Here is a 27,059-nt window from a genome sequence, read left to right as displayed (position 1 = left end):
CTGAGCCACCAAATGGCTTTTATCCGTTATCTGGAAAATTATCCAGGATTGGCATGAAGCAGAGATTCTAGATTCCTTTTCTTGAGCTCATGCAGGAGAATGACAAACTGCACCATCAAGCCAGGAGTAACACGCATACTGTGTAGCCCCTGCTGTCCCCTTTTACCACAGGGACGTACCGTGTCTCCAGCAAGCAATGATTAATGGAGGAAGGATGGTGCAAACTCGCAGCCTTAAGGATATAGAAGATGTGAGGAGTGGGAGGAAGGCAAGGGGGCGGGGCAGAACGAGCGGAACCTGTAACAACAGCTCGGATACTAGGTTGTGGCAGTGCAAAAGGAAAGGCGGAGAGACAACAAAGATGCCAGTGGCAGCATCACAACTCTGACCTCCAGGCTAGCGCTGGTTCCCAGAAGGCGCGGCCATCCCAGCATGCTTTAGTGCCGCCCAGCTCTAGCAAGGGTCTTTTTGTCTATTTGTGGCAAGTCCTATCGGGAACTCTGGTGGCCACAACGCGGTTCGCCCACTGTGACACCCCCTGAGGTGGGTGCCGTGGTTGCAAAGACCCATCCAAGTCTGTTGGTAAAGTCTGTTGGCAGCAAACATCAAAACAAACTCCTCCTCAGGCAAGAAGGAAGGATTTGTTGGCAATGTACTAAGGAGCTGACAGAAGAAAGAGCTACAAGCCAAAGCCCAGGAAAGGCAACAGTTGGAAGACTTGAGCATCTTTGGCTTGTGCCATTAGGAGCTGGGTTCCAACTACCTCTTACCAGTTTCTCAGGGGAGAGAGAATGACTGTCCCAGATTGGATTATGTGGCTACCACCTTCGCCTTCGCCTATGTGACCAGCAGCCCCGGCATCAATGGAGTCTGAGATGGACAGCTCCTCAAAGGAAGAGAGGATAAGCAGAAATTTCTAAAAAGTATTGAAGCTCTGAGGCGCCTGGGTGGCTCAGTCAGTTAAGCATTTGACTCATGATTTCAGCTCAGGTCATGATATCAGGGACCTGGGATCAAGCCCCGTGTAGGGCTCGATGCTGAGTGGGGAGTCTGCCTGGGGTTCTCTCTTTCCCTCTCCTTCCCCTCCCCCTCCAACGGGCACATGTTCTCACTTAAATAAATAAATAAAATTTGATTTCTAAAATACAAATAATGGTCATATGTATGTGGCCTCAGGCTTGGGGAGAGATCAGCTATTTCACAGAATCTCAGATTTCCAAAATGATTTTTTCACAACTACCTCTGCTCTTTCATACTAAAGTCTTACTGTTTACAAACAAAGGAACGAACAGATATTGACCAGAAATTATCCTCAGCAGTAACTTCATGCCTTCATGTTTTGGGTTCCACACATTAGTGTCCTTTCATAGCAGTCAGACCTTCAAACCCATCGGGTGACCTGAAGTGATTTGATTTCTGTGCCTTAGCTATGATAGAACTGTTAAGTTTGAGAGAGAGAGAGAAAGAGAGAGGGGGAGCACACAAGCAGGAGGGGCAGGAAGAGAATCTCAATCAGACTCTGCACTTAGTGTAGGGCCCGATGTGCGGCTTGGTCTCACAACCCTGAGATCCCAACCCTGAGATCACAACCTAAGCCAAAACCAAGAGTTGGACACAATCGACGGTGCCATCCAGATGCCCCAAAAGGGCTTTAAGAAACACAGTGGCCAAAAAAAAAGAAAGAAAAGAAACACAGTGGCTTGCCCCATTTGGGTCTGTCTTTGAATAGATACTTCTTACAAGTGCAATTTAATTGAGTTCTAAGGTGACGATCCCAATTTCTCATGCATTCATTTGGAGATGTGTTACTCTACATGCAAGCAGGGCTCATAGACAGTTTCCTTTTTAGCAATTTCCATTTACGCTGGAAATGAACATAATATATTAAACTCCAGCATACTACAATTCTAGACTTCTAGAGCAAGAGTTTTTAAGCTTCTTTGGTGTGATTTTGAATTTTAATTTTTTAATACAAAGCTTCAAGCAAATTTCAGTTACAAGTTGTCAAATCTGATTTCTGCTAATGATTGATTAATGGCAATGCATTCTATGAACGGTGAATATTAGAATCTAAATATGTAGTTCTGAGCCCTAATTGGAATAGATATAAATTAATAAAAACATACAACTATGTACTTTATCTCTTCTTTATTTTTATCCCTATAAAGTTGGGACTCTTGGATCTTTATCTACTTTTCCCCCTTCCCATGTCTTGCTTCTTTTGCATTAACATATAGGAAGCACATGATAATCCTTCAAAATATATTTGTTGCCCATTTTTTCCCCTTCTTTTCTCTTCCCTTTGTGCCTTTCCCCTTCCTTATCATTCCATTTTGCTCCCTTAAAAAGAAAAACTATAGGGGTACCTGGGTGGATCAGTCAATTAAGCATCTGACTCTTGATTTCAGCTCAGGTCATGATCGCAGGGTCATGGGTTTGAGCCCTGCATCAGGCTCCAAGCTCAGCATGGAGTCTGCTTGTCCCTCTCCCTCTGTCCCTCCCCCTGCTTTCTCCCTCTCAAATAAATAAATAGAATCTTAAAGAAAAAGAAAAGAAAAACTGTATTGGCACATATTTTTGTCTCCTTCTTTGTTTCTTCTGTTTCTTCTATTACAACTGTGTTGTGCAGGAGATTAACCGTCCACCTATCAGTTAGGCTCCAAATTGCTGTTCCCTTGCTTCTGAGGCTTATTAATATTGTGAAATCATTCTGAAGGATTTTATTCTCCCATAAGCTCGGCATGTTTTTCCAGTAAGTGCCCTTGCAGATAGCCTCATCGACAGCTAGCTAAACCTTCCAGCTGATCAACATAGGAGTAATAAATCAGGAAATTTCAGTTTGTCCAAACATGTCGAACAAGGCACTGACATATCCCAGAATTGTCTTAATGGGTAACGGTAGAACAACAAAACAATTAGAGAATGACTGTAAGTAAGAAAAGGACCCACATGCTGTTATAAGCTAAGGCTAAGGCAGCATCTTTCTTGGATTCTTTACATAATGTCTGTCCCCATCCATTTACTGAGATCCACAATCCTCTTATATCATTGTAGCTATGCTTCTTGGAGGCTGGAGCTAACAAAATTCATCCTTAATTTCACGTTGACTATTTAGGTAAAGCTATTCAGTTATCTAGTAAGCACATGAATCTAGGGTTGGTAAAGTAACGTTCTTTTCTTGCAGCAGACCAATTAGTCATTGACCCGCTGCCCTAACTTTGACCTTTACTGAGGGCAAATGGACTTTATTCTTCACTGGTTAGTGGATAACCTAGCATGAAACATTATCTTATTTAAATTAATACAAAATCCTCAGAAAATTTCCCTTTACCATGTCCTTAAGGGTTATTTGTGAATCAATTCTTAAGTATGTGGTTGTTGAAGTCAAGTTGGGTCCACATCCAAAGCATAGGCTTTATCTCTATTTATTCAAATCTTTTTTATGTTCGTCGAAAGTTTTATGGTTTTATTCCAAGAGAAAAGAGGAAAGGAAATCCTTAAATTCTGTCCTTAAATTTCTGACCTAAAAACTCTCTCAACAGTTTCTGTATATATTATTACATAATCTAATTTCATGGAAATACTGCCTCAACATAGTATCCTAACTCATCTTCGACCCTAGTGATCTCCAGTTTCCAGGTCTCCCCCAGGAGGCACTAACTGAATGACATTCATTCATCCTGGCAATGGCAGAACACAGCTGAGAAAGGATATTCTGCTCAGCTTTGAGTTTTAAAATGCTTTAAACTTCATAGCAAGACAATTGTCCGAAAGTGAAAGGATTTTCTTACATTGAAATATACAGGGAAGTACATATAAGTGTACACTTAGGTGAATTTTCACAAAATAAGCACACTTGTGTAACCAGAACCCAGATCAAGAAGTAGAATATTACCCACACCTGGAATGGTGCTTCCCCTGCTCCTTTGCTATTACCACACCCCCAGGTAACCACGATTTGACTCCCCCCCCCTTTTTTTTTTAAGATTTTATTTATTTATTTGAGAGAGAGACAGTGAGAGAGAGCATGAGCGAGGAGAAGGTCAGAGGGAGAAGCAGACTCCCCATGGAGCTGGGAGCCCAATGCGGGACTCGATCCCCGGACTCTGGGATCATGACCTGAGCCAAAGGCAGTTGTCCAACCAACTGAGCCACGCAGGCATCCCAAGATTTGACTTCTAATTGCACAGATTGTTTTGCCTGTTTCTGTACTTTGCATAAATGGACTCCTACACTCTGTATTCTTTTGTGTCTTTCTCTTTTCACATTATATTTAGGAGACTGAGCCATCTCATTGCATACAGTCACAGACTTTTTCATTCTTATTACTCTCCAGTATTTCATCATATGAATCCATGGCAATCTATTTGATTGTGCTATTGATGACAGACTATTGATATAGACATAATGCATGGTTTCCAGGGTAGTGCCATTCTGAAGAGTGCTACTGTGGAAATTCTAGACTGTCTTTTGGTGAACATTCATGTGCATTTCTTTTGGATACATATACACATACATAAAGAGTACAATCTCTGGGCCACAGGATGTGCATATGTTTGGCTTTAGTTGTCACTTGCCAAACAGTCTTCCAAACAGACTGACACGATTTACACTTCTACTAGCAGCACATTCTAATTCTGGCAGGTCCATGTTCTCACCAGTACCTGGTATCTTCTGTGTTTTTCCCGTTAGCTGTTCTCTCACTTAGAGTGTGGTATCGCACTGTGGTTTTAATCTGCAGTTGTCGGATATGAACGAAGATGAGCATGTTTTCATATGTTTCCTGTTCATCTCCTGCCCACTGTGTGGTTCTGTGGATTTTTTGTCCATTTTTATATTGGGTTGTTTGTCTCTTAATGATGTGGAAGAATTCTTTATATTCTGGATATAAATTCTTTGTCAGATGTATGTAGTGTAACTAACTTTTTACATCCTATGGGTTGAATTTTCACTCTCCTACTGATGTCTTAATTTAATTTGACAGATTTTATTCATGTATTTATTTGAGAGAATGAGAGAGAGAGGAGTGTGAGTGGTGTGGTGGGGGACAGGAGGGGCAGAAGGAGAGGGAGAATCTTAAGCAGGCTCTACACTCAGCACAGAGCCCTGATGCAGGGCTCAATCTCACGACCCTGAGATCATGACCTGAGCCAAAATCGAGAGTCAGACACTTAACAGACTGAGCCACCCAGTTGCCCTGTGATCTCCTAATTTTAATAGTCCAATTTATTTATTTTCCCTTTTATGGTTAGTTCTTTCTAGGACCTGTTCGAGAAATCTTAACCTACCTCAAGGCCAAATAGAAGCTCTCTTTTTCCTCTAAAAGCTCTATTGTTTTACCTCACAGCAAAAGGGTGTAATTCAGAAATGTCACCAGTAGATATCTGCAGACAGAATTAAATAAGAAAACAAATGAGTATGTTTTCCATTGAGCCAGAACATGAAGGACTGATCAGAGAGAAAATAATTGTGTAGAAAGAAACTCCCATCACAAACAAAAGACAAATCCCTTCTGGTGACTGGGCTGTGAGCTTAGAGCCTCTTCTCCCCATCTCTGAGCTCCCTTCTAGGAGTGGTTACTATAGGAACTGTCCTGAGAATATGCGGCTATGGTGACCCCTCCCTGGGGACAAGGAGACACTCAAGGGGACAAAACAAGGCCTCTCAGAGTCCTCTGTGCTCTCTGTGGGTCAAGTGCAGTGTCTCATCTCCTTGATAAGCTACTAAGAAAATCTTTTGTCAGAAAGCCTTTTCAGGTCCTCTGAATGTTTCTACTATTTATATATGCATGTGATGGGCATAGTTTTACAATGGTCATTAAGAGCAGTCCATTTTTTGGCACCCACTTCAAATCTCAAAGTTATATTTGAAATTGTGGGTGTTGGACATGTCTCAAGGTGCACCATCTCTCCTGGTTTCTTTGCCCAGGAACATGGCATTAAGAAAGACCGCAGGGTGAGAGGGATGGCTTACAGACGGGCATAAGGAAACTTTATGGATGATGGCTACATTCATTATTGTAATTGTCTTGTGGTTCCCCATGTGCATAAGTAGAAAACCTAGGAAACGGCACACATTAAATATGTGCAGTTTGTCATACTTCGATTTTACCTAAACTGTTAACAATAAAATAATTTTAAAATATTGTTAATTTTCCTGGATTTTCATTTTTCAATTTACTCCTTAAACATGGTTAGTGCTGTTATATTTAAGACTAATGCTAGATACCATGGGCTGACCAAAGATGCATATTTAATGTTGTTTCCTAAGCATTCAGAAACTGTCAGGAATTAAGTAGATTAAGTAGAATTACTTAAGTCATTGCTTAAGTCATTATAATACTTTGTAGACTATGAAACATTTCAGGTCCTATGGAATTTAGGGATGAAGGAAGTTACATTTATTTGAGAAGTCTGGAGAAAACCACAGGCAAAAGTTGCTCTGTGGCTCACAACATCAAGTTTTAAAAGGCAGGATACAATACTGAATTCCATTTTCTCCCAGTTTTGTTACATCTGTAGTAAAAATAAAATGTCAATTTTATGAAGAAAAAAAGAAGACACACTCACATAGTACCTCCTAATAGAATATGACTGATAGCTTTTACTTTTTCATTACCTATTCAACACTTCTTAGGTGAGCTGTTTATTCCCTTTTTTGGCTTAAAACTCCCAAGCTGTGTGTCCATCAAGAGCAGTTGCTTAGGGACCTACGTGGCTGTTTCCATGATTTTGCAGAGACACGGAAAATGGTGCTGGAGCTACATGCTGGTCCTAAAGCTTCTGCCCAGACCCAATCCACATTTTTTTTGTTTTTTGGTTTTTTTTGTTTTCCTGCTCATATTTAATGGCCAACATCCAGGCTTTCCCAGAATGAAGTTGGGTGGAGAAGTGCTTTCTTAATCACATGCCCAGAACAAGACAACCAAATATTTGTGACTTCTTAATGATGACCCTGTTGCTAGAAAAATTGCTGAGATCCTTGTTTTTGTTCCTCTCTCCCTGGGAAACACATCAGGCCGCTGTCCTCTTTTGTTAGTTTCCTATCACTTTCATGCCTCTCCCATTTTCCAAGGAATACAGGCTAGACACAGAACAAAAACCAAAGCTCTTCGTGTAAGAAGTAAGGCTGGGTTAGAGAGGACACTGATCGTGGTCAGGGTCAGAAACACCAACAAGTGTGAGTGCAAAGGGGAACTGATGGACTCCAAGGTGAGGAGGATAAGGAGCAGCCCCCAAAGTCTCAGCCAAATTCTCAGGGAGTAGAACCGGGACTTTTCATGTGCCATGTTTCCTCTCCTCTCTGTGTTTGTCTCTCATCCGTTTGCTTTGCCGGACTTCATTCTCCTTCACCTAAAGTCCGCTTTTCTCCGCCTGGGGGAAATGTAGCCACAGGCAGCCTGACCTTCACATCTCTCTAGCTCTGGGATGCCAGACACAAGGCCACTGGTTTTGTTTTGTTTTGATTTATTTTTTAATGTATTTATTTTAAGAGGGAGGGAGAGAGTGTGTGAGAGAGTGGGAGTGGGTCAGGGAGGCGCAGAGGGAAAGGGAGAATCTTACGAAGGCTCCATGTTGGGGGCTCGATGCCCCGGCCCTGAGATAAGAACCTGAGCTGAAATCAAGAGTTGGACGCTTCAGTGACCAAGCCACCCAAGTGTCCCAAAGCTACTGGTTCTTTAGCTCCACATGGAGATCTCTCCAGGAAGGCCTCTAATTGGCCCGCCTTGTATCACCTGCCCACCTTGGACCAATGATTGTGTCCAGGGATACGATACCATGATCGGCCAGGCCTGGGTCACATGCCCATCCCGGGAGGACAAGATAAAAATAATCAGAATGAGGGGACTTCTGAACGTGGTTGGACAAATACGAATAATAGCTACTCTAGTCTCCTTAGAATTAGATACGCCAAGGGCAGTCTTTTAAAACTGTAAATATTGTAAATCCAATCATGTTACCCACCCCCAACCCATCCACCAACGAGAACTTTCTACTTCCCATGGCACTTAAAGTAAGAACCAAATCAGTTCTTTGAATTTTCAGTGGTCCACTTCCTCTGTCTTCTCCTTACCTTTCAAATTATTTTGCCTTCTCTTCTGACTCACCAGCAAGGCATCAGTTAGCTACAAGGGCCTCGAGTTTTACAGCACACAGGTTAAGGAGCCTGGCTAAATGAAACCCTATCTCCCTAGCTTCCCCTGAACCCCGCGTTTTAGTACGAATCTCACTAACTTAATCACATTACCTCATTCGCAAGGATTCGCAAGGAATTCTCCTCTATGTATAAAATCCACATGAAAAATATTACAGGAAATTTAAATCCAGTGTTAAAAAAATGTCACATGGGAGAGCCCCGACTCTACAAATCAGCTTCACAGTCAGGTCTTTACTCTGCAGTATATAATCTTAACTGTAAAATACAGTAAAAACAAAATGGATTTCTGTTGTTCACACACTTTAAAATAGCTCTTTGTTTACTGTAGAGGCTAAGCAATTTGGGAGAGGACTTAGAGGAAGGTCTCCAAAGGGAGATGTTCAGATTCTACAAATTCTGAGCTTATAGCTGCAGCCTATTGAAGATAATCGAGTTTATGTTGTTTGCCACTTAACGTGTGCAAATACAAGAAAGCTAAATGTATTTGTTCTGGGTTTCCTCAAAATAGCATTGCCTGATTTGATTCCTCCAGAGGGAAAATGTTAAAGAGACTTAAGTTTATGGAGATTTTGATTAAAAAGAAAGGCACTCCGTGTTTGGGTCTTTCTGCTGTGGAGGCAGTTATAGACAGCCGTATGTTTACTTTGTAAATTGCAGTTGAGGGAGCAACATAAGCTGTTTCCAGTTTGGGTGGAAGTTGTGTCAGACCTCACAGATGAGATGTGTACTCTTGTTAGGAGTTTGCCAGATTTTTTGCAGGGGCTGTGGGCAGGTCCATGGTAATTAAGGAGAGTCTACTGCTAATTTGTTTTCTTAAGAGTAAATCCTGAACTGCTCCTCCTTGCAAGAGAAAGAATGATGGAATTAGAATATCATCATTTGGTGATGACTGTAGTACTAACTGTTTTGGGCAAGAATCACGGAGGGATAGGATGCTAAAATTAGCTGACGAGACTCTGAGAAACAGGATATTTATGTAGTCTCAAAGCATCTCTCCACAAGATATTTCTTAAATGCAAGGGGGAATAAGAAGGGAAAGGCACTTTGTAGTTCCTAATGAGACAGCATCTTACTCAAGGGCTTCCTACTTTCCAGGGTGGGGGTGGTGAGCGGATGGAGGGTGGGGAGAGGCACACAGGGGCTGTCTGGAGACTATGCCCCTCTCCTGTGGCTCTCTCATCTGCCAGCTTGTGAGTGGAAAGTCTCTCTCTTCCCACACTCCCCAGGGTCACTCCCTCTTCTCGAAAAGCCAGTGCCACCTTCTGTACTCAGGATTAAATTCTATTCTGGTTATGTTTGTTGGTTCGTTTATTGATGGTCTGCTGTGTGCCAGCTCCAGGGGATTCAGCTTTAAATAAGACAAGCCCTTGATCTCTAGGATCTTCCTGCCACTACTAGAGGAAAATACCAAATAAACTATTGTAGCCCTTTGGATCTGTTGAGGTATGCATGAGATGCACAGACGTATACAAGGGGCAGTAGGGCCCTTAAATGATTGAAAATACTTTGGGGGCACCTGGGTGGCTCATTGGATTAAGCCTCTGCCTTCAGCTTGGGTCATGATCTCAGGGTCCTGGGATTGAGCCCCGCCTCAGGCCTTCTGCTCGGCGGGGAGTCTGCTCCCCCCACACCGCCGCCTGCCTCCCTGCCTACTGTGATCTCTCTCTGTCAAATAAATAAATAAAATCTTCTTTAAAAATTAAAAATGGAGCACTGGGTGTGGTGCATAAATAATGAATTCTGGAACACTGAAATTTTTAAAATTAAAAAAAAAAAACTGTAATATTAATTGGTAAAAAGACACACCCTGGACCCCTGGCCACTTCCCTGGGATACCCTCCACTGACAGGCCTCAAGAGAATAATTAAAAGATTAAACCCCAAACAGCAGAGGCCTCTAAGAATACTTTTACATTTTCCCACTCCTTTCTGATTGCCTAATCCTGCATGAGAAGTCAAACAAGGCTTTCTGGAAGAGGCAATGTGTGTGTTGAGAATGAACAGAAGTTAGCCAGGTAAAGCACGGCATCTGTTCAGGCTCCCGGATCCGGGAGAGAACATGTCACATAGGAGAGACCAGGGTTCACTGAATGGAACAGCTCATCAGTGGGGGGAAGGGTGGTGAGAAATGGCTTCAAGAGATAAATTAAGGTCAGATCAGAAAGAGCCTTGTCTGCCCTTCTAAGACACCTGAACTTGATTGGACAAGCTAGAAAATGTCTCTGACGATGAGAAGCAACACAATTCGATTTCTGTTTCAGAAAACCAGTTGTGGTGTAAGTGAAGGGAAGGGATTAAAGAGGAATAAAACAAACAAACAAAAACCCTGTTAACAGACTGTGGAAGTAATTCAGGCAGGAGGTGAGCACCTTGTCTAAAGCAGAATCAGTACGGAAATAGAGAATATTGCAATCCAAAAACAGTAAAAAGGTAGAATCGATAGGGCTTTGTGATTGGAGTGAAGAGCTACATGTTATAAAACTTTAAAACATATTTAGCATTAGACAGAATGATTCTATCCAGAGTGAACCATTTGGTAAGCCTCTTATCTGTGCTTCCAAAATGAAGAATTGATCTTGTGCAGAAAGTTACCGTGACTGGCTCGTTTACAAACCATTATTTCTCGAAGATCTGCAGATAATAACTGTGCATTTGCTAGTCTTTGGACAATTATGGTGGGTTTACGGTGCAGGTTTTGTCCTCTGCAGTGTACAAGAGAGTGTAAGGACAGTACAACCTCGACGCTTGTAGGTTTCCAACTTTAGGAAATGCACATCCCCATCAGCTGTCTCTGACCTGCATTTCTTGGGCTGGTCCCACTCCCAGGATGGATCATGAGGCTGCCCAGCTGGAAAAGCAGCACGTGCATGACGTGTATGAGAGCACCGCACCTTACTTCGGTGACCTGCAGAGCAAAGCTTGGCCTCGTGTCCGCCAGTTCCTCCAGGAGCAGAAGCCCGGCAGCCTCATCGCTGACATAGGTAAGCCAGGTTTGTGCCGTGTGGTGGGAAATATATTCTATTGTACCTTTCCTTTTCAGATGCGTTTACATTTCTGGTCTAACCAGAAGCCTGAAACTGTGTGCTTGGCCTGCCAGTATCTAGACTAGTCAACCTTATAGCAGAAATTCATCAAGTCAGGAAGTAGGAAACTTTCTGGTATCTACATTTACACAATGGCGACCTTTTCAAGAGCCTCTGTGCACATCTTCCAATGAAACTGACCTGGCACTGAATGAATAAATCATCACGGAAATGACTGCGGGTGAAACTGACCATTTAAATTTTGGAAACATTCACATTTGTAAATAACATTTGGTGGCTCACCTTTACGGGTTCTCATGTCTTCTACAGAAGAACCAGAATTGTGGGATGACACAAGAGGTCCCCTAACCTCTTATTAGTCTCATAGATCCTCTCCCTTAATGCTTCTCTAGGTCTTTCCTTATTAGAGCCTATCTTTAATTAGATCATAGCTTCATAATCACAGATTTGTCTGGAGGACTTTGACTCAGTCCCTTTCTGAATCAAGGAGTGGTAAACCACAATCCAGTAGATCTAAGAGTAAGGTGTGAGAAATGCTAGGATTCCAACTGAAGGCACAGCCACCCAAAACTGCTTTCCAGCAACCGCGTGCAGACTGTGCCCAGAAGAGTCCTAAATCTGCAGTTACCAATCCCATCTGATTTGACATTTACTCTAAACATTTACTCTAAATATTAGTAAGAGAAACAGATGTGTGGCATGGCTTTTAGCAAACTGAAGATGGTACGAGTAGGGTGAGATCTGGGAAAGGGGAACAGGTCATGTAGGAATAGAGAGACTTTGAAAACTGTTTCCATCATGTCAACTTTTAAAAAATAACTGTGGTTTCAGAAGAACAGTGAATTTGGAGCTCTTACTACCCACAAGGTCAGCAAAGTGCCAGAATCTTAAAATCAGTTAGGAGGAAAAGGAGCCATTCCATAAGTAGCTTTGGGACAACAATATAATTATATGCTTTCTCATGCCTTACCCCCCAAAATCCAAATGAAGCAAAGATTTAAATATGAGAAAACAACATCATTATAGGACTAGATGACTGACTAGATCATTTTTAAAAATATCCTCAGAGGCAAAAACCCCTTCTTTGTGTAACATCAAGGAAAGTCAGAAATCATAGAAGACAATTGTCATTATTCACAGTCCCTAGGTTAAGTTGATAAAATTGCCATGAACATTAACTTCGTGAATTCTGAATTACTGTCCCTAGAGGAAATGCAGGCTCAGGTTCCTGTGAGTCTCTGGTCACAGTATTCTTGTCAACTGATCAACACCTATCCTTGTTTCACGCTTCTGTCTACTTAAAGACACACCATGACTATATAGTATGGATCTTTAACACTGAACTCAAGGCCAACACACCAGAACTCATGTCTGAACAGAGTTTCCAGAGCACACATATCTTGTCCATTAAGCTTGTCATCGCCATCCTGGGCTCAGGAACCCCTGACAGCACTTGAGCCCTATACCCAGGGACCATCCAAAACCATGACGTCACTAACACAAAGCACAAAAATGCAAAAACTGTGGCACAAAATAGACTACGTAGAGGGTCCTTGTTGATAGGATGAGAACCGAAATAAGACACGAGTCAGGCACCTCAGGCAACTCGGATTTTTCCAGACTGGTTGCTGCTGTGTCAGCAGGCTTGTCGGTGAACCACTGCCCAAGTGTTTGAGCACTGACGTGGGTGGAGGGGTTGGTCATAGACTTTATCAAGTAGGTGAATATGCAAATATGGAACCTGTGAGTAAAGAAGATCGACTCTATCGATATCTTTGACCGTATGAAAAGTTTTAAGTTCTACAAGGCAAAAATCTAGACAAATATATAACAGAAACAAAAATTTTAAATATCTACAACTTATCTGATAGAAAATTAGATAACTTTCTTAATCTACAGACATTCTTCAAAGTCAGTATGAAAGAATAGGACCAAAATTTCCAAAAAAAATGAAAGGATAAGAACAAACAATTCAAAAAAGGAGGCATACCGATCGCTTAAGATTGTTTTGCTAGGTGGTGACCTTACGTGGCTCAATAACAAAGGTACCAAAGGGTATTCAGTGAAAACTATGCCATCCCAGTCCTACAGCACCAAGGAACCCATGCCAGAAGCAATTAGCTTCTTGTATGATCCTGAGACATTTAAGTAGAAGCATTTACATAGGTGTACCTATGGGTGAATTTTCCTTTTTTGATTACACAGATGGTGGTCTGTAATATAAACTGTTACACACGTAGCTTTTGTTTCCTCTCATATATTGTGGAGATCACTCCATGTTTGTACTTCTAGAGCTGCCTCCTATTAAAACCTGCATAGGGGCACCTGGGTGGCTCAGTGGGTTAAGGCCTCTGCCTTCAGCTCAGGTCATGTTCCGGGGTCCTGGGATCGAGCCCCACATCGGGCTCTCTGCTCGGCGGAGAGCCTGCTTCCTCCTCTCTCTCTGCCTGCCTCTCCGCCTACTTGTGATCTCTGTCTGTCAAGTAAATGAATGGAATCTTTTAAAAAAAAAAAAAAAGATAGATTTTAAAATAAAAGTGAAGTTAAAGAACAAAATAAATGAAAAGAAAAGAAAGAAGACCAAGGAGATTAGAAGAAAGGAAGGTAGGACCAGGACACCTGGGTGGCTCAGTTGGTCCAGGTCATGTTCCCAGGGTCATGGGATCCAGTCCCACATTGAGCTCCTTGCCTGCTTCTCCCTCTGCCTGCTGCTCCCCCTGCTTGTGCACCCTCCCTCCCTCTCTCTCTCTCTCTCCCTCTCTCTCTCTCGTTCTCCTTCTCTGACAAATAAATAAATAAAATCTAAAAAAAAAAAGAAAGAAGATAATATGACTATCCCCAAAAGGAAATGTTTTTTTTCTTTCCAGGTTTTCCACCTCACTAAAATCAATTGTTTGTTATGCTGGTAACTTGACCGGTCATTAGATTAGCAATTTATACTTAATTACTAGTAAAACTTTGCATAAGTAATAAACATCTGGAGGTAATCGGGTTCCAGTTGCCCATGCAGTAATATCCTAGGCTGTTTTCTCTATTTAGGTGGTGCAACTTTCAGTTGACTAAAATTTTATTAACCTCCTCTCCCGATTCCCCAGTTGAGCTGATTTGCCGAGATGTGGGGGAAGGGTTCCTGATGCAACCAAGTCTTCAGGGCAGGTATCAGGAATTAAGGAAGCAGGAACTGGAGTCTAAGTGAAAAGAAATTCGATGATTCAAAGACAGCAGAAATCCCAAGTCTCTCAGGAAATGCTAGGATCTGTGCAGTTGTGGCAATGCCATTACCTAAAATGGGCTAGTCACTAAGGACATTAGATGGGCCATGGAGGGTGTTCTGGGGTGAGAGTTTTATTTAGATTAGTTTAGAAAGCAGGAATAAGACTGGAGCCTGATTCTTTTTGAGAAGGTTACTTTTTTACCTGACATCAGAGACAAATGTCTGTCCCAATAGTACTGAATAGTGTTGCCTTTGGGGGTACATAATAAAAATGTACTTTCCAATAATTAAGATTCCCTTTACCTTTTGGCTGTATGTTCTTATTCCCAGTCTCTGTGATCAAATTTGATTTGTTAAGTCATTCTCTATTTGCCATTCCTTCATTGAGTCAATGAAAATGTAGACCCTCTGATTTGTGGCCAGAAACTGAATATGCCTACAGAATAAAGCATATCCCTTCTTCTCTGGTTTTAAGAAATGAATAAAATGGGGGCCCCTGGGTGGCTTAGTGGGTTAAAGCCTCTGCCTTCGGCTCAGGTCATGATCCCAGGGTCCTGGAATTGAGCCCTGCATCGGGCTCTCTGCTTGGGGAGGCTGCTTCCTCCTCTCTCTCTCTCTCTGTCTGCCTGTCTGCCTACTTGTGATCTCTGTCTGTCAAGAAAATAAATAAAAATCTTTTTTAAAAAAAGTAATGTATAAAATGGGAAATATACAGACTATATATATAGTCTGTTTATTTCCCATTTTATACATTACTATATAGTATATATAGTATATATATGTATACATATATATGTACAAATATATGTACATATATACACATATATGTATATGTGTATATATAAATACATAAATATTATATATTTATATAATATATAAATATATAATATAAATATATAAATATGTATTATAAATATTTATAAATATATATTTATATATATAAATATATAAATTTATATATTATATAAATATATATGTATGTATGTATGTATATATATGTATTTCTTCTCTTTCCCATGGGAAAAGAGAATCAATCCTCTTTCACATGATAGTCTAAGCAAAAGAAAAAAAGCCTCTTAATTTAAGAAATGTTGTTGTTCCTACAAACTTGAGAGGAAACATTCAGATTAGTTATTTCTAGCAAACACCTGCACACCATGCGCTGAAACATTTTGTGCAACTGGGGCAATATCTGTTTTCTACTCTGAGTGTGGTGCAGAATGGAAAAAAAGAGGGAATGCAAGCCTGCAAACACTTTCTGTTAGCTCGCTTCAATACCACGGAAGGTTGTCCTTTCATGAGACTTTGTAAAGCAGCATGAGCATTGTGCACTGGACCTTGCCGCAGTATCAGAAATGTTCTGACGTGCTTCTTGCACATTCAAGATAATGGGGTCACTAGGCTTGGCAGTATTCCCCATCTCATTAGGATAAAATCTTCCCCACTCTGGCATCCCAGTGTATGCAGCTGGAAAATAAATACTGGCATCATATTTGGGAGATCCGCCACCATCCTTAAGGCTGAGTGCCATCGGAAATGAATCTGCAACTGGGATGTGCCCGAGTGGCTCAGTTGGATAAGCGTCTGCCTTTGGCTCAGGTCGCGATCCCAGAGTCCTGGGATCGAGTCCTGCATCGGGCTTCCTCCTCAGCAGGGAGTCTGCTTCTCCCTCTCACTCTGCTGCTCCCCTGCTTGTGCTCTCTCTCTCTCTCTGACAAATAAAATCTTAAAAAACAAATCAGTAAATATGGGATAAATCAAGGGTGCCATGGGACCTGGAAGCCTTTCATGAGATGCTGAGATTTGAAAAGGCCCAAGTGGGTTCAGTACTGCCTGATGCCCTCGGAACACCTCCCTCCAGCTTGAATGGTCCACAAACCTATTTTTGTTTTGTTTAATTCCAGCATCATTAATGGACAGTGTTATATTAGTTTCAGGTGCACAATGTAATGATTCAACTGTTCTATACACTGGTCAGTGCTCATCATTATACTCCGACACTTAATCCCCTTCGTCAGTTTCACCCGTCCTCCCCCTCTCACCCCCCCATAATCAGCAGTTTCTCAGGAACCTGTTCTTCCTTTGTGTCTCTGTAAGTTTCCATTTTTCTAAACATATCCCCTGAGCCAATTAAATTGAAAAAGCAAATGGATTTGCAAGACTATTTTTCTTCAGCTATGACCATCATCTTTGAAATACTCAGGCTGCCATTTTAAAATACTTTGTGATTCCTATTTTCCCCATACCTCCCTTCAAATATTGGTTACTTTTTCTCATAAGCATTCTTGGGAGCAGTGGCTATTTCTAAGACCCCAATCGTTACACTGAAATAATCACATTGGGAATCTTATTTTTTATTCACAGGCTCACCACTGTCTCAGCTGCATTGGTGAACTTTAATTATGTTTTTAGTGTCTCATATAATTTTGAATGCCCTATTAAAAGGGAGTTATTAGAGCATTGTGACGTATTTCAGAAGCAGTAAACTAAACATCCTTGAACAGTGGTAGATTTTTTTTCAGGGAGAAAAATCTAGAGCTAATTCCAGTAGGCACGAATATCAGCTCTAATGATATCTTTAAATATTTCTGGAAGAGGAATTAGCTGCTATGTCTGTGCAAATATGATACTAAGTATCAGATCCTAGAGGGCTTTGTTTCAAGATGATTGCTCACTCCTAGTACTTCCTCCTCATTGTAGTATCAGATCTGATTGGTCTAGATAAATATTGAATTATTTGGGTCTCTGCCACCAGAAAATGAATGTTAAAAATGGTCTAAGAAGAAAGTAGTTCTAAGAGTTGCATACTGAGTCAATAGAGATCGTTTAAAACCTAGAACTGAGGGACGCCTGGGTGGCTCAGTTAGTTAAGCAGCTGCCTTCGGCTCAGGTCATGATCCCAGCGTCCTGGGATCGAGTCCCATATCGGGTTCCTTGCTCGGCAGGGAGCCTGTTTCTCCCTCTGCCTCTGCCTGCCATTCTGTCTGCCTGTGCTCGCTCTCTCTCTCTCTGTCTGACAAATAAATAAATAAAATCTTAAAAAACAAAAAACAAAAAACCCTAGAACTGACATTAGATCAGATGAAAAGATATTGAAATTCCCTTTCCATTCAAATTCAGGATTTTTGCAAAGCATGTTTTATTGTATAAATTCTTTTATTTATAGCCAATGAAAAAAGGTTGGGCAGTAGTTTGTTTTACACAGAAAGCAAGTGGTAAGAATGTCTGGGGAGAGGAGCACCTTGGGTGGCTCAGTGAGTTAAGCCACCCAAGCTGACCAAGCTCACCCACCTGACCTTTGGCTCAGGTCGGGATCCCAGGGTCCTAGGATCGAACCCCACGGTGGGGCTCTCTACTCAGTGGGGAACCTGCTTCTCCCTCTCCCTTTGCCTGCAGCTCCCTCTGCTTGTGCTCTTTCTCTCTCAATTTGTCAAATAAATAAAATAAACAAAATCTTTTTTAAAATGTCTGGAGAGATAATATGAGAATAAACACCATCACGTAAAGACCTTTGCATAACGAAATATGTATGTGAAGGTAGCTTTTGTACAGGACTGAGCCCCACCCCTGGGGTCCTAGCAACTCTCTTCTCCTGCTGTGAGCCAGCTAACAGTCTTTGGTTGTGCTAGCACACTAAACCCTACGGGCATGACCTCATTAAGTGTTTGATAAATACCATTTTCTTCTTCCTGATTCCTCTTCCTCTTCTATTACAAATGAAAATCTGTAAGTGCCCTCTGAAGGTCTTTCTTTGGCTGTTGTGAGTACCTTCGTGCTATGCTCTCATCGGTCTTGGTTTGTTAATACAAAGTTATTTCTCTTGCTTGTCGTAAGAAAAACTGAGTGTTCCACTTTCCAGAAAGGACAGCACCTAATGCAGGTTTTTCTCTTACAGGTTGTGGGGCTGGAAAGTATCTTAAAGTGAACAGCCAGGTGTATGCCCTGGGCTGTGACTACTGTGGGCCATTGGTGGAGATCGCCCGGAGTAGAGGATGTGAAGTCATGGTATGTGACAACCTCCATCTCCCCTTCCGGGATCAGGGCTTGGATGCCATCATCTCCATAGGAGGTAAGGCAGTCTGGGCACATACTCCCTCTTCACCTTGAGAATGACCTTACGTGGTGGAGGCCCTTCTCGCAACTCAACATGCATTCTTTGTCGCAATGTCTATGTGATTCATGTGATCAAATTAAAAAAAAAAAAATTCCGACTGGATTATTGGACTAATCTCAAAGGTTCTTAATGGTGGTACACGGGATCGTATTAATGAGTCAAACTTTCAAACTGGTGTTGTGTTCTCTCTGATGACTCCTTCCCATTTCTTATACTTATGAGTAAGGAAGAATTAGGGGAATTTTGCTCATTGAAATATTTTGTACTTTGGTATACTGAAATGAAGCCAGATTTTTCCAACATGAAGTAGAACGTTAGAAGTCACAGTACCAACTTTAGGTCACAAGTGTGTCCCTTATTAGTAGATGCTAGAAACTGATGCGCTGAAGGTCACCAGGCAGGATGTGTGGAGTAACCTACCGTAACTCACTGGGGCGAGGGCACTGGGGAAGATGGCCCCACCGGGTCCCAGATGGCATTGTTTTTATAATGCCTGTCAGCTCTCTTAATGCCAGATTGTTCAGAAGTCCAGGGAGTGTGTTCCTATTTTCCCAGCAAGAGTGCCATACACACACACAGGACACAGATGAAAAGGAACAACAAAAGCCCATGCCTGAAACATATACAGGTAAGGCTCATTTTACCCCGGGCACATAATCCTGAAACCTAATACATTAGTCATATTTAAATACGCCAGAGAAACGTGCAGCCCTTTCTTTTTTGCCACGAGGACAATCTTTGGCCAAGCAAATCATTCGCTCCTATCCGCTTAGAAAATGAATCTGTTTGACTCTAACAAACTTCATCAAAGCAAGGTGAGCCTACGTAAAAGTGACCAGATTAAAAACTCATTGTCAGAGAAAAACACAGAGTAAGACTGCTCTCTCCTGAAGGAAATGAGGATTCCATCTGTTTGACCTTAGATGGGGACTGTCTCTCTGCTTAGCGTGGGAAGGCAGGCCTGGACGCCACAGCCCGGAATGTCCTTAGGACAGGCAGGAGACAGTTGCCATGGAAACCCGCTCTAGGACAGCCCCGCTTATTTGCTGTTGAAACTGTGAAGTCCACTTGGGGCCTAAACATGAAGAGAAAGGATTCCTGTTACATCAAGCAACTCTTTACAATGTTTTGAATCTTGAGTGGAAGGAAAGTTTTGGGGTTGTTGGTCATCTCACCTAAGGAACAAGAAATCGTGGAAGGTCAGAGAAGTGTATTCTCCACTCTTTTTGTTTGTTGGCATTAGTTGGAGAGTCTGCGAGGCTCCCTGCATCCAGGCTGTGCAACTGAGGCACAGGTGCGGGCTGGGGGGTGGGGGTCACTGCCCAGCTTTCCTGCGTCCGGGAAACGCTCCGTGCGCACAGTTAAGCCTTTCTCAGCTCTCAACAGAAGTCTCCCCCCTTGTCTGCAGGAGAAACGCAGCACACCTGGTTGCCATCTTCTGAAGAAAAATGCTTCCTTGGGTGGAAACACACCATGTATTTTAGGAACTGTAACTGTAACGTGACGCGTCATTTTCAGCTGGGTTTCACTTTTAGAACCATATTATGACAAACTTTGATAGTTTGTCTCTCTTACGTCCATATATATATACTTCCCTGTTTAGAATTCTGTATGTTGGCACTTTTTGCTAATCTTCACATGAAGAAATATATATTTTTTGCTTTTTGATGTCTCTTAATAATAATAATTTAAAAGGTAAGCATCATACCTAATGAGACGTTTGTTGTGTTTTATTGGCAGATTGCAAAAAGAAACACTCTTTCCACTTAACTTTTAGAACAGCTTGACAAGTCTATGAAAATTTAGTGATATATTAAAACAGGGCCAATCAGCCATTTACTCTAGGTCAGTGGTTCTCAACTTGGGGTGATGTTGCCCCCGCCAGCCTTAGGGGGACACCTGCCCACATCTGGAGACATTTTCGGCTGGCTCAGTTGGTTGTGTGTGTATGTACTGCTGCCTGCTAGTGGGTGGCCTCCTACAACAAAGAATTATGTAGCCCGAAATGTCAGGAGTGCTGAGATTGGAACGCCCTGCTTTAGGCTAAACCTCTCGATTCTGAATGCTTCTCCACAGAGAGATGAGACCTGTACACTTGAAAGCTACATAACAATATGTCATAAAATATCAATATATAACAGGACTTTAAAGATGATCTTGTGTAACTTCCCATTTCGTTCTAGAATCCAGTAATTGAATTCAACCTGCCTATTTTCTGGGGTCTCAGCAGGAACACATTGCTATGGGATCCCTATATTGTGCTCTTTTTGCCTTTAAGTTGTGATTATGATTTTTACAATAAAAGGGGACTTTTTTTTTTTATCCGTTAAAGATTCAGTATAGTTTCCCGAGATAATTCACGTAAATGTATCTTCACGTCCCATTTTGGCTACGTTTATAATGTTTTAAAATAGAATATACATATGTGCATATATAATACATTTTTAATATAATGAAGGTGTAAACTTCAGTTATAAACTTTTCCCAAAAATTTGGCCTAATGGTTACTTAGTATTACATCTTAAATATAAGCATAAAACAATATAGAAGGGCCTGGGTGTCTCAGTTGGTTAAGCATCTGACCTGGGCTCAGGTCATGACCTTGGGGTCCTGGGGTCTGGCCTCATAGCAGGCTCCCTGCTCAGTGGTGAGTCTGCTTGTCCTTCTTTCTTTCCCTTGCTAGTATTCCCTCTCTCTCTCTCAAATAAATAAACAAAATCTTAAAAAAAACTAACAACAACAATCTAAAATATTGAGATATTTCCTGGGTGATATTATGCTATTAAAAATGAGCCATCATAGGACGCCTAGGTGGTTCAGTTGGTTAAGCAACTGCCTTCGGACCGTGGGATCAAGTCCTACATCAGGCTCCCTGCTTAGTGGGGAGCCTGCTTCTCCCTCTGCCTGCGGCTCTCTCTCTCTCTCCCTCTGTGGCAAATAAAGAAATCTTTGAACAAAATATTTTTAAAGAATGAATCACCACAGAACAAATGTTTAAAAAATACAAAGTCTTTCCTCCTTTAAAAGGACTTCTTTGGAAGCCCAGAATCCTGAAATGTTGAAGACTGCTGTCTGAATCTGCTAAAAAAGATTATTATATTAAAGTAGTCCAGTTTTAAAGATGCTTTTTTTCTTTTGGGGCCCCCAAAAGGAACATGTCAACTCTCATTATTCATAGTAATTTTATTCTGTTAAGTCTCTCTGAACATTTCATAGTGAATACGGAGCCATGGCTCCCAGGGGAACTACCGGACTGAGTTCCCGTGAGCCTCTGGTGGTAGCATTTTTGTCAAATGATTAATAAACAGCCTTGTTTTACTTGTGCCTCTGCTTAAAGACAGCTTATTTTTAAAATATATTCTTTATTTTTTAATTTCCATGTATTTTTTTATCTCAGAGAGTGAGCAAGCAGTGGGGTGGGGGGGGGCGCAGAGGGAGAGGGAGAATCCCAGGCAAACTCCACGCCAGTGTAGAGCCTTGAGGCAGGGCTCCATCCCACAACCCCGAGACCATGACCCGAACAGAAATCAGGAGTCAGATGCTCAACCGACTGAGCCACCAAGGTGCCCCCAAAGAAAACTCATTTAATTTGAGCTCATGGCAACAGCCCAAACAAAGCTTCAATAACCCCTCTATTTTCTCTCTGAGACATATCCCCGCCTTCTCATGCACTATGCTCAGGGATCATTTTAAGCAGCAAAGTCACACACAAAATGCAAAAAACATGGCACTAAATAGACCATGAAAGGACACGCGTTGACAGGAGGCAAGCCGGAACAAGGAAGCAGGGGTCACCTGGTTTGCTCTCAGCTGGGAAGGTACACGCTGGAGTTTTTTTGCCACCGTGGGCATGTCAGCAAATGACCACGAAAACACTGAGAGGGCTGTTTGGGGGGCTTCAAGTGTATTTTGGCAAGTAGCAAAATTTGCAAATACAGACTTCACAGATCACGAGGACTGACCATCTTTAGAAGATACACCCACAGAAGTTCTCCAGTGAATTAGGCGCAAGTCATGGGAGATATGAACAACCATGAATAGTCCTAGATAGGAACATTAGCATCATCTTGAGTCTTTGTCGCCCTGACCTCTGTGCCTCCTTTTAGCTTAGTGACCAAGACTCTGTCTCTAGAAATATAATCTTTCAAATGATCCATTATGAACGGCTCTGTGGGGACGGGAGTAGGGGATGGATATTTGCTCTCTCTCTGCGGCAGGTAACCTAGAGATTTAAAACTACCACTAGCACCTGGATTATGCTCAGGGTTTTAGGAGCTGTCCTGGCCTCCCCTCCATCTCTCCTCTCCCTCACTACTCATACCTGTGTAGTAGTGTCCAGACTCCCCTTAGAACCAACTTCCTACCTGAGACATGGGGTGGGCCATACCCCTGCATGTGGAAAACGATCTGATTGTTTCTCTTGACATGGTACTGTGATTGAACTCCTCTTGGAACTAATAGACTGGCACTTTCCATGGATTATTTGATTAAAATATGCCTAACAACACACTTAAAGCTGGACAAAGGCAGTCCTATTTGAATCTTACTTTAACTTTGCAGGGATTGGAAGCAAAACAAGGACATAGGTGTTGATTTTTGTTAAACACATACACAACCAATTTATATCAATTTTTTTTTAATTATAAGCATTTATTTGGATTTGGGCTTGGCTGGCTTATCTTCACATTATCTAAATAGAAAAACAACCTTTGGGGCGCCTGGGTGGCTCAGTGGGTTAGGCCACTGCCTTCGGCTCGGGTCATGATCTCAGGGTCCTCGGATCGAGTCCCGCATCGGGCTCTCTGCTCAGCAGGGAGCCTGCTTCCTCCTCTCTCTCTCTGCCTGCCTCTCTGCCTACTTGTGATCTCTCTCTGTCAAATAAATAAATAAAATCTTTAAAAAAAAAAACAGTTAAAAAAAAAAAAAAGAAAGAAAAACAACCTTTAACATTCTTCTCCACTTCTATTTGCTTTATTAATTTTATTAACATTGATTAGTGGTATTAACCTTTTGGTGCTTTAGAAGTACCAATCATTCATGAAAGCAAAGAAATATTTCATAGTTCTTTCACTAGGGAATACTTACCTAACGTAGTGCTCCCATGAAAATTTCATTAATTCACACCAATTATCCTAGTTAACAAATTTCGTAGGATTTTGGAACTAGTAGGATTTGGAACAGACATATTATTTAAATGTCTTATTATAGGCAAAGAAACCTGAAATCCATAGAAGTTAAATAATTGCCCCAGATTGTCTAAAAAGTACAGGAGCCAGAGATAAAAATTACGTCTCCCCTAAACCAAGGCTGTGCTGTTCCTACCATCTGTCCTGCCACATAGGAAATGAGGAGGTTTTCCTGCATGTTGAAATTGCATCGTGTTCATACAGAAAATACTAGTATCTGAATGCGTTGGCTTACTTATGTGTATACACACTGAGATCTAGTTTCTTCTTTTTCAGTCATACATCATTTTTCTACAAAACAAAGAAGAATCAGAGCAATAAAAGAAATGGCCAGGGTCTTAGTTCCTGGAGGCCAGCTGATGATTTACGTGTGGGCCATGGAACAAAAGAACAGGCACTTTGAGAAGCAAGATGTGCTCGTTCCGTGGAACAGGGCCTTATGCTCGCGGCTTCTCTCAGACCCCAGCCAGCCGGGGAGAAAGCCATGTGCACATCCGGAAAGAAGCCATCCCTACCATCCTCCGTGCTCGGTCTGTAGCTGTTCTGTTTGTTTTAAAGAGCAGGGTCATTCACAGCGGTCCCACAGCATGGACTACGAGCCCCTGACGGCTGGAACGTGTTGTGCAGATATTTCTAAGGAAGGGGAGGAAGAAAATGGATTCTCTAACATGTTAGGAAAATCTTTTCGCTCCTGGTTTTTCTCTAGGTCTTTGGATGAATCGACTCTGAGGAAGCAAATTGAAAGAGTGAGACCCTTGAAAAATACAGAAGGCTGGGCCAACAGCACTGTATCCATCCAGCCTTCCAGACACTCCAGTTTAGATTTAGGACGACACCAAGAACCCCTGTCAACAAGAGAACAAAGTTTAGATGAAGACGTGTTTGTGGAAGCGTCTCAGAAACAACTGGAGTGGCCGAGAGCACCAGCCGCAAGGAAACATCTACGTGGGGACCAACAAGGAGAAGTGAGGAGAAATGGAGATGGGAATTTTCTGGAAGGCGCCAATACAAGTGAGAACAGCATGAATGAGGATGACGTGGAGGAAGGTCACCCTTCTGCTAGTAAAACCCTGAGAAGGATTTCTGCACTTGACTCCACAGATTCCAACTCAGAGGAGACGATTCCTGTTGAAGAACAACAGCCCGGCATTTTGGATTCTAGAGCCTTTATGCGGTACTACCACGTGTTTCGAGAAGGCGAGCTCTATGGCCTGCTGAAGGAGCACGTGGCGGAGCTGCATGTTCTGAGCTCGGGGAATGATCATGGCAACTGGTGTGTCATTGCCGAGAAGAAGGACAACTGTGACTGACTGGGTCATTTTAGACAATTCCTCCAAAAGGTGAACCATGTTCTTTTCACTGGGTTTGGTACATGGTTACCTGAATTTGTGTCCAATTTTGTTCTTTTTAATCCATTTATGCTTTGGTTTGTAGAGATGATGAATTGGTCATCTAGTAAGTCTTTGGATGAACACAGAGCATGGCACATAAAGCATTTGACAAAAGGTATTAGTAAATTATTAATATAAGAGAACTAAAGGAGTAATAGGAAATGAACATCAGTATGGATGAAATCTCCTTTTCCCTGCAAGGTGAAATTTTTATGAGGATACATGTATGTCATTTGTCAGTAATAGATGCTGACTTTAACAGGTTCTGGTTGTTGACTTTTTATTACTATTGATGTTGAGTCAACATAAAATGTTATATTAATTTCAGGTGTACAACATAGTGATTTGACAATTCCATACAAGATTCCATTTTCATTTTTATAATGAAGGGGGTGGGTGAGTTCTGCTTCTCAGATTACACTGTAGATCCAAATGCAAGATAACAGGGAAACTGTTCCACTGTGCAGATGTAAACTGAATCATGTGATACATTAATCTGTTGCCGAGGCCTTGCTCTTACTTCAAGTCCTTCAAAAAGTGAGAGATGGCGGACAGAGATAAGAGGTATTACAAGGACTTTTCTAAATGATAAGCAGACTTACTTCCAAATGTATAAACAACAAGGTTTTCAATGTTGCAAGGAAGGCTTTTAAAAGCTCTAGGGGTGTGTAGCGAGTGGTGGGTGTAGGTACTAGGCACGTGGCAAGTACCCGGGAGGTATTTTCATGACCTCATTGAAAGCAGAAATGTCTGGTTAAGATAAGACCAAGACTGACTAATGAGGAGTTTTCATCTAGAGTGATGCTTTTCTTATGAACTGAAGCGGTTTTTAGGAACTGAGAATCTGGTTGAAGCACCATTTGATTTTGGTTCTCATTATAAATACACTGTTAAGGGGCAAGATATCTGTCCTTGATAGAGGATCTATTTTTGGATTGTTTTAAAAAAAAATCTGGGCATTCATCTTATTGGAAGCGACATTTTATTCGTTATGTTAGGGATTTAGGCAGAATTAAGTCCTATTCAAGGTTGAATTTCTGCCACTTTGAAGGCAAATGAATAGACTGAATGTCATATGGTCACTGCATCTGTTTCGAGTACCCACTGGTCTGTTGAAATCTACGTCATGGGTCAGGAGACAGATATAATTGGGAATCAACATTTGACGGAAGTCTTTTTAATTTATGAACCACTGTAATCCAGACAAAAATCCAGTTCTTGTTTTGTATAAAATTTTCATTTGTTTTGCATTCTTTTTCCCTTCTATGATTGTGCTCTATCTTAAGATAATGCTGCTATGTCCAGAGAAACCTAAAGGATTATTTTTAATGCTTATCTGGAAATGACTGATGTGTATTTCTCTTTTGGCTTCCAAAAGAGATCCATCATCATCTTTTGCATGGGTGAGATTGTCCGACGGACAATATGTGAGATATAGGATTTATAGTATTTGGTGCACAGTTTGCATTAGAGGGACAATGAAAACAGACCCAGAAATGGAATATAAATTAAAGATTAATTTAGTGTCTTCCATTTCTTATTTTAAATTTCACATAGTTAACATACAGTGCAGTATTCGTTTCTGGAGAATTCAGTGATTCATCACCTACGTACAACACCCAGAACTCATCACAACACAGGCCCTCCTTAACCCCCACGCCCATCTCCCCAACCCACACCCCTCTATCAACCCTCATTTTGTTCTCTATCATTAAGAGCTCTTACAGTTTGTTTTCCTCTCCTTTTTCCCCTCTTCCCATATATTCATCTGTTTATTTTCTTAAATTCCACATATGAGTGAGATCATATGGTATTTGTCTTTGTCTGACTTATATCGCTTAGCATAATACATTTTAGTTCCATCCATGTCATTGCAAATGGCAAGATTTCATTCTTTTTGATGACTGAGTAATATTGCATTGTGTGTGTGTGTGTGTGTGTTGTATTTTTATAT

General features: G+C 41.6%; 1 protein-coding gene across 3 annotated transcripts in view; it reads left to right on the top strand.

Annotated features, from left to right (window-relative positions):
* TRMT9B (tRNA methyltransferase 9B (putative)) overlaps window positions 1–26,624 on the top strand; it is a 28,474-nt gene extending 1,850 nt beyond the window's left edge. Inside the window, exons 2-5 of one of the 3 annotated variants that reach the window (XM_044225539.1) lie at window positions 10,983–11,137; window positions 18,310–18,483; window positions 23,991–24,725; window positions 24,816–26,624. In XM_044225539.1, coding sequence (XP_044081474.1) covers window positions 10,984–11,137; window positions 18,310–18,483; window positions 23,991–24,725; window positions 24,816–25,024 — 1,272 coding nt within the window. In that variant the 5' untranslated portion in view covers window position 10,983 and the 3' untranslated portion in view covers window positions 25,025–26,624. Of the gene's footprint in view, window positions 1–10,982; window positions 11,138–18,309; window positions 18,484–23,990 lie in introns of all 3 variants that reach the window. The other 2 variants (XM_044225536.1, XM_044225535.1) reach the window with 2 other exon arrangements.
* The last annotated feature ends 435 nt before the right edge of the window (window positions 26,625–27,059 follow it).

The sequence above is a fragment of the Neovison vison genome, chromosome 11 (genome assembly GCF_020171115.1).
Source record: "Neovison vison isolate M4711 chromosome 11, ASM_NN_V1, whole genome shotgun sequence".
NCBI lineage: Eukaryota > Metazoa > Chordata > Mammalia > Carnivora > Mustelidae > Neogale > Neogale vison.
Note: the sequence above shows the minus strand (reverse complement) of the source record. Positions and strands in the feature narration are given on the sequence as shown.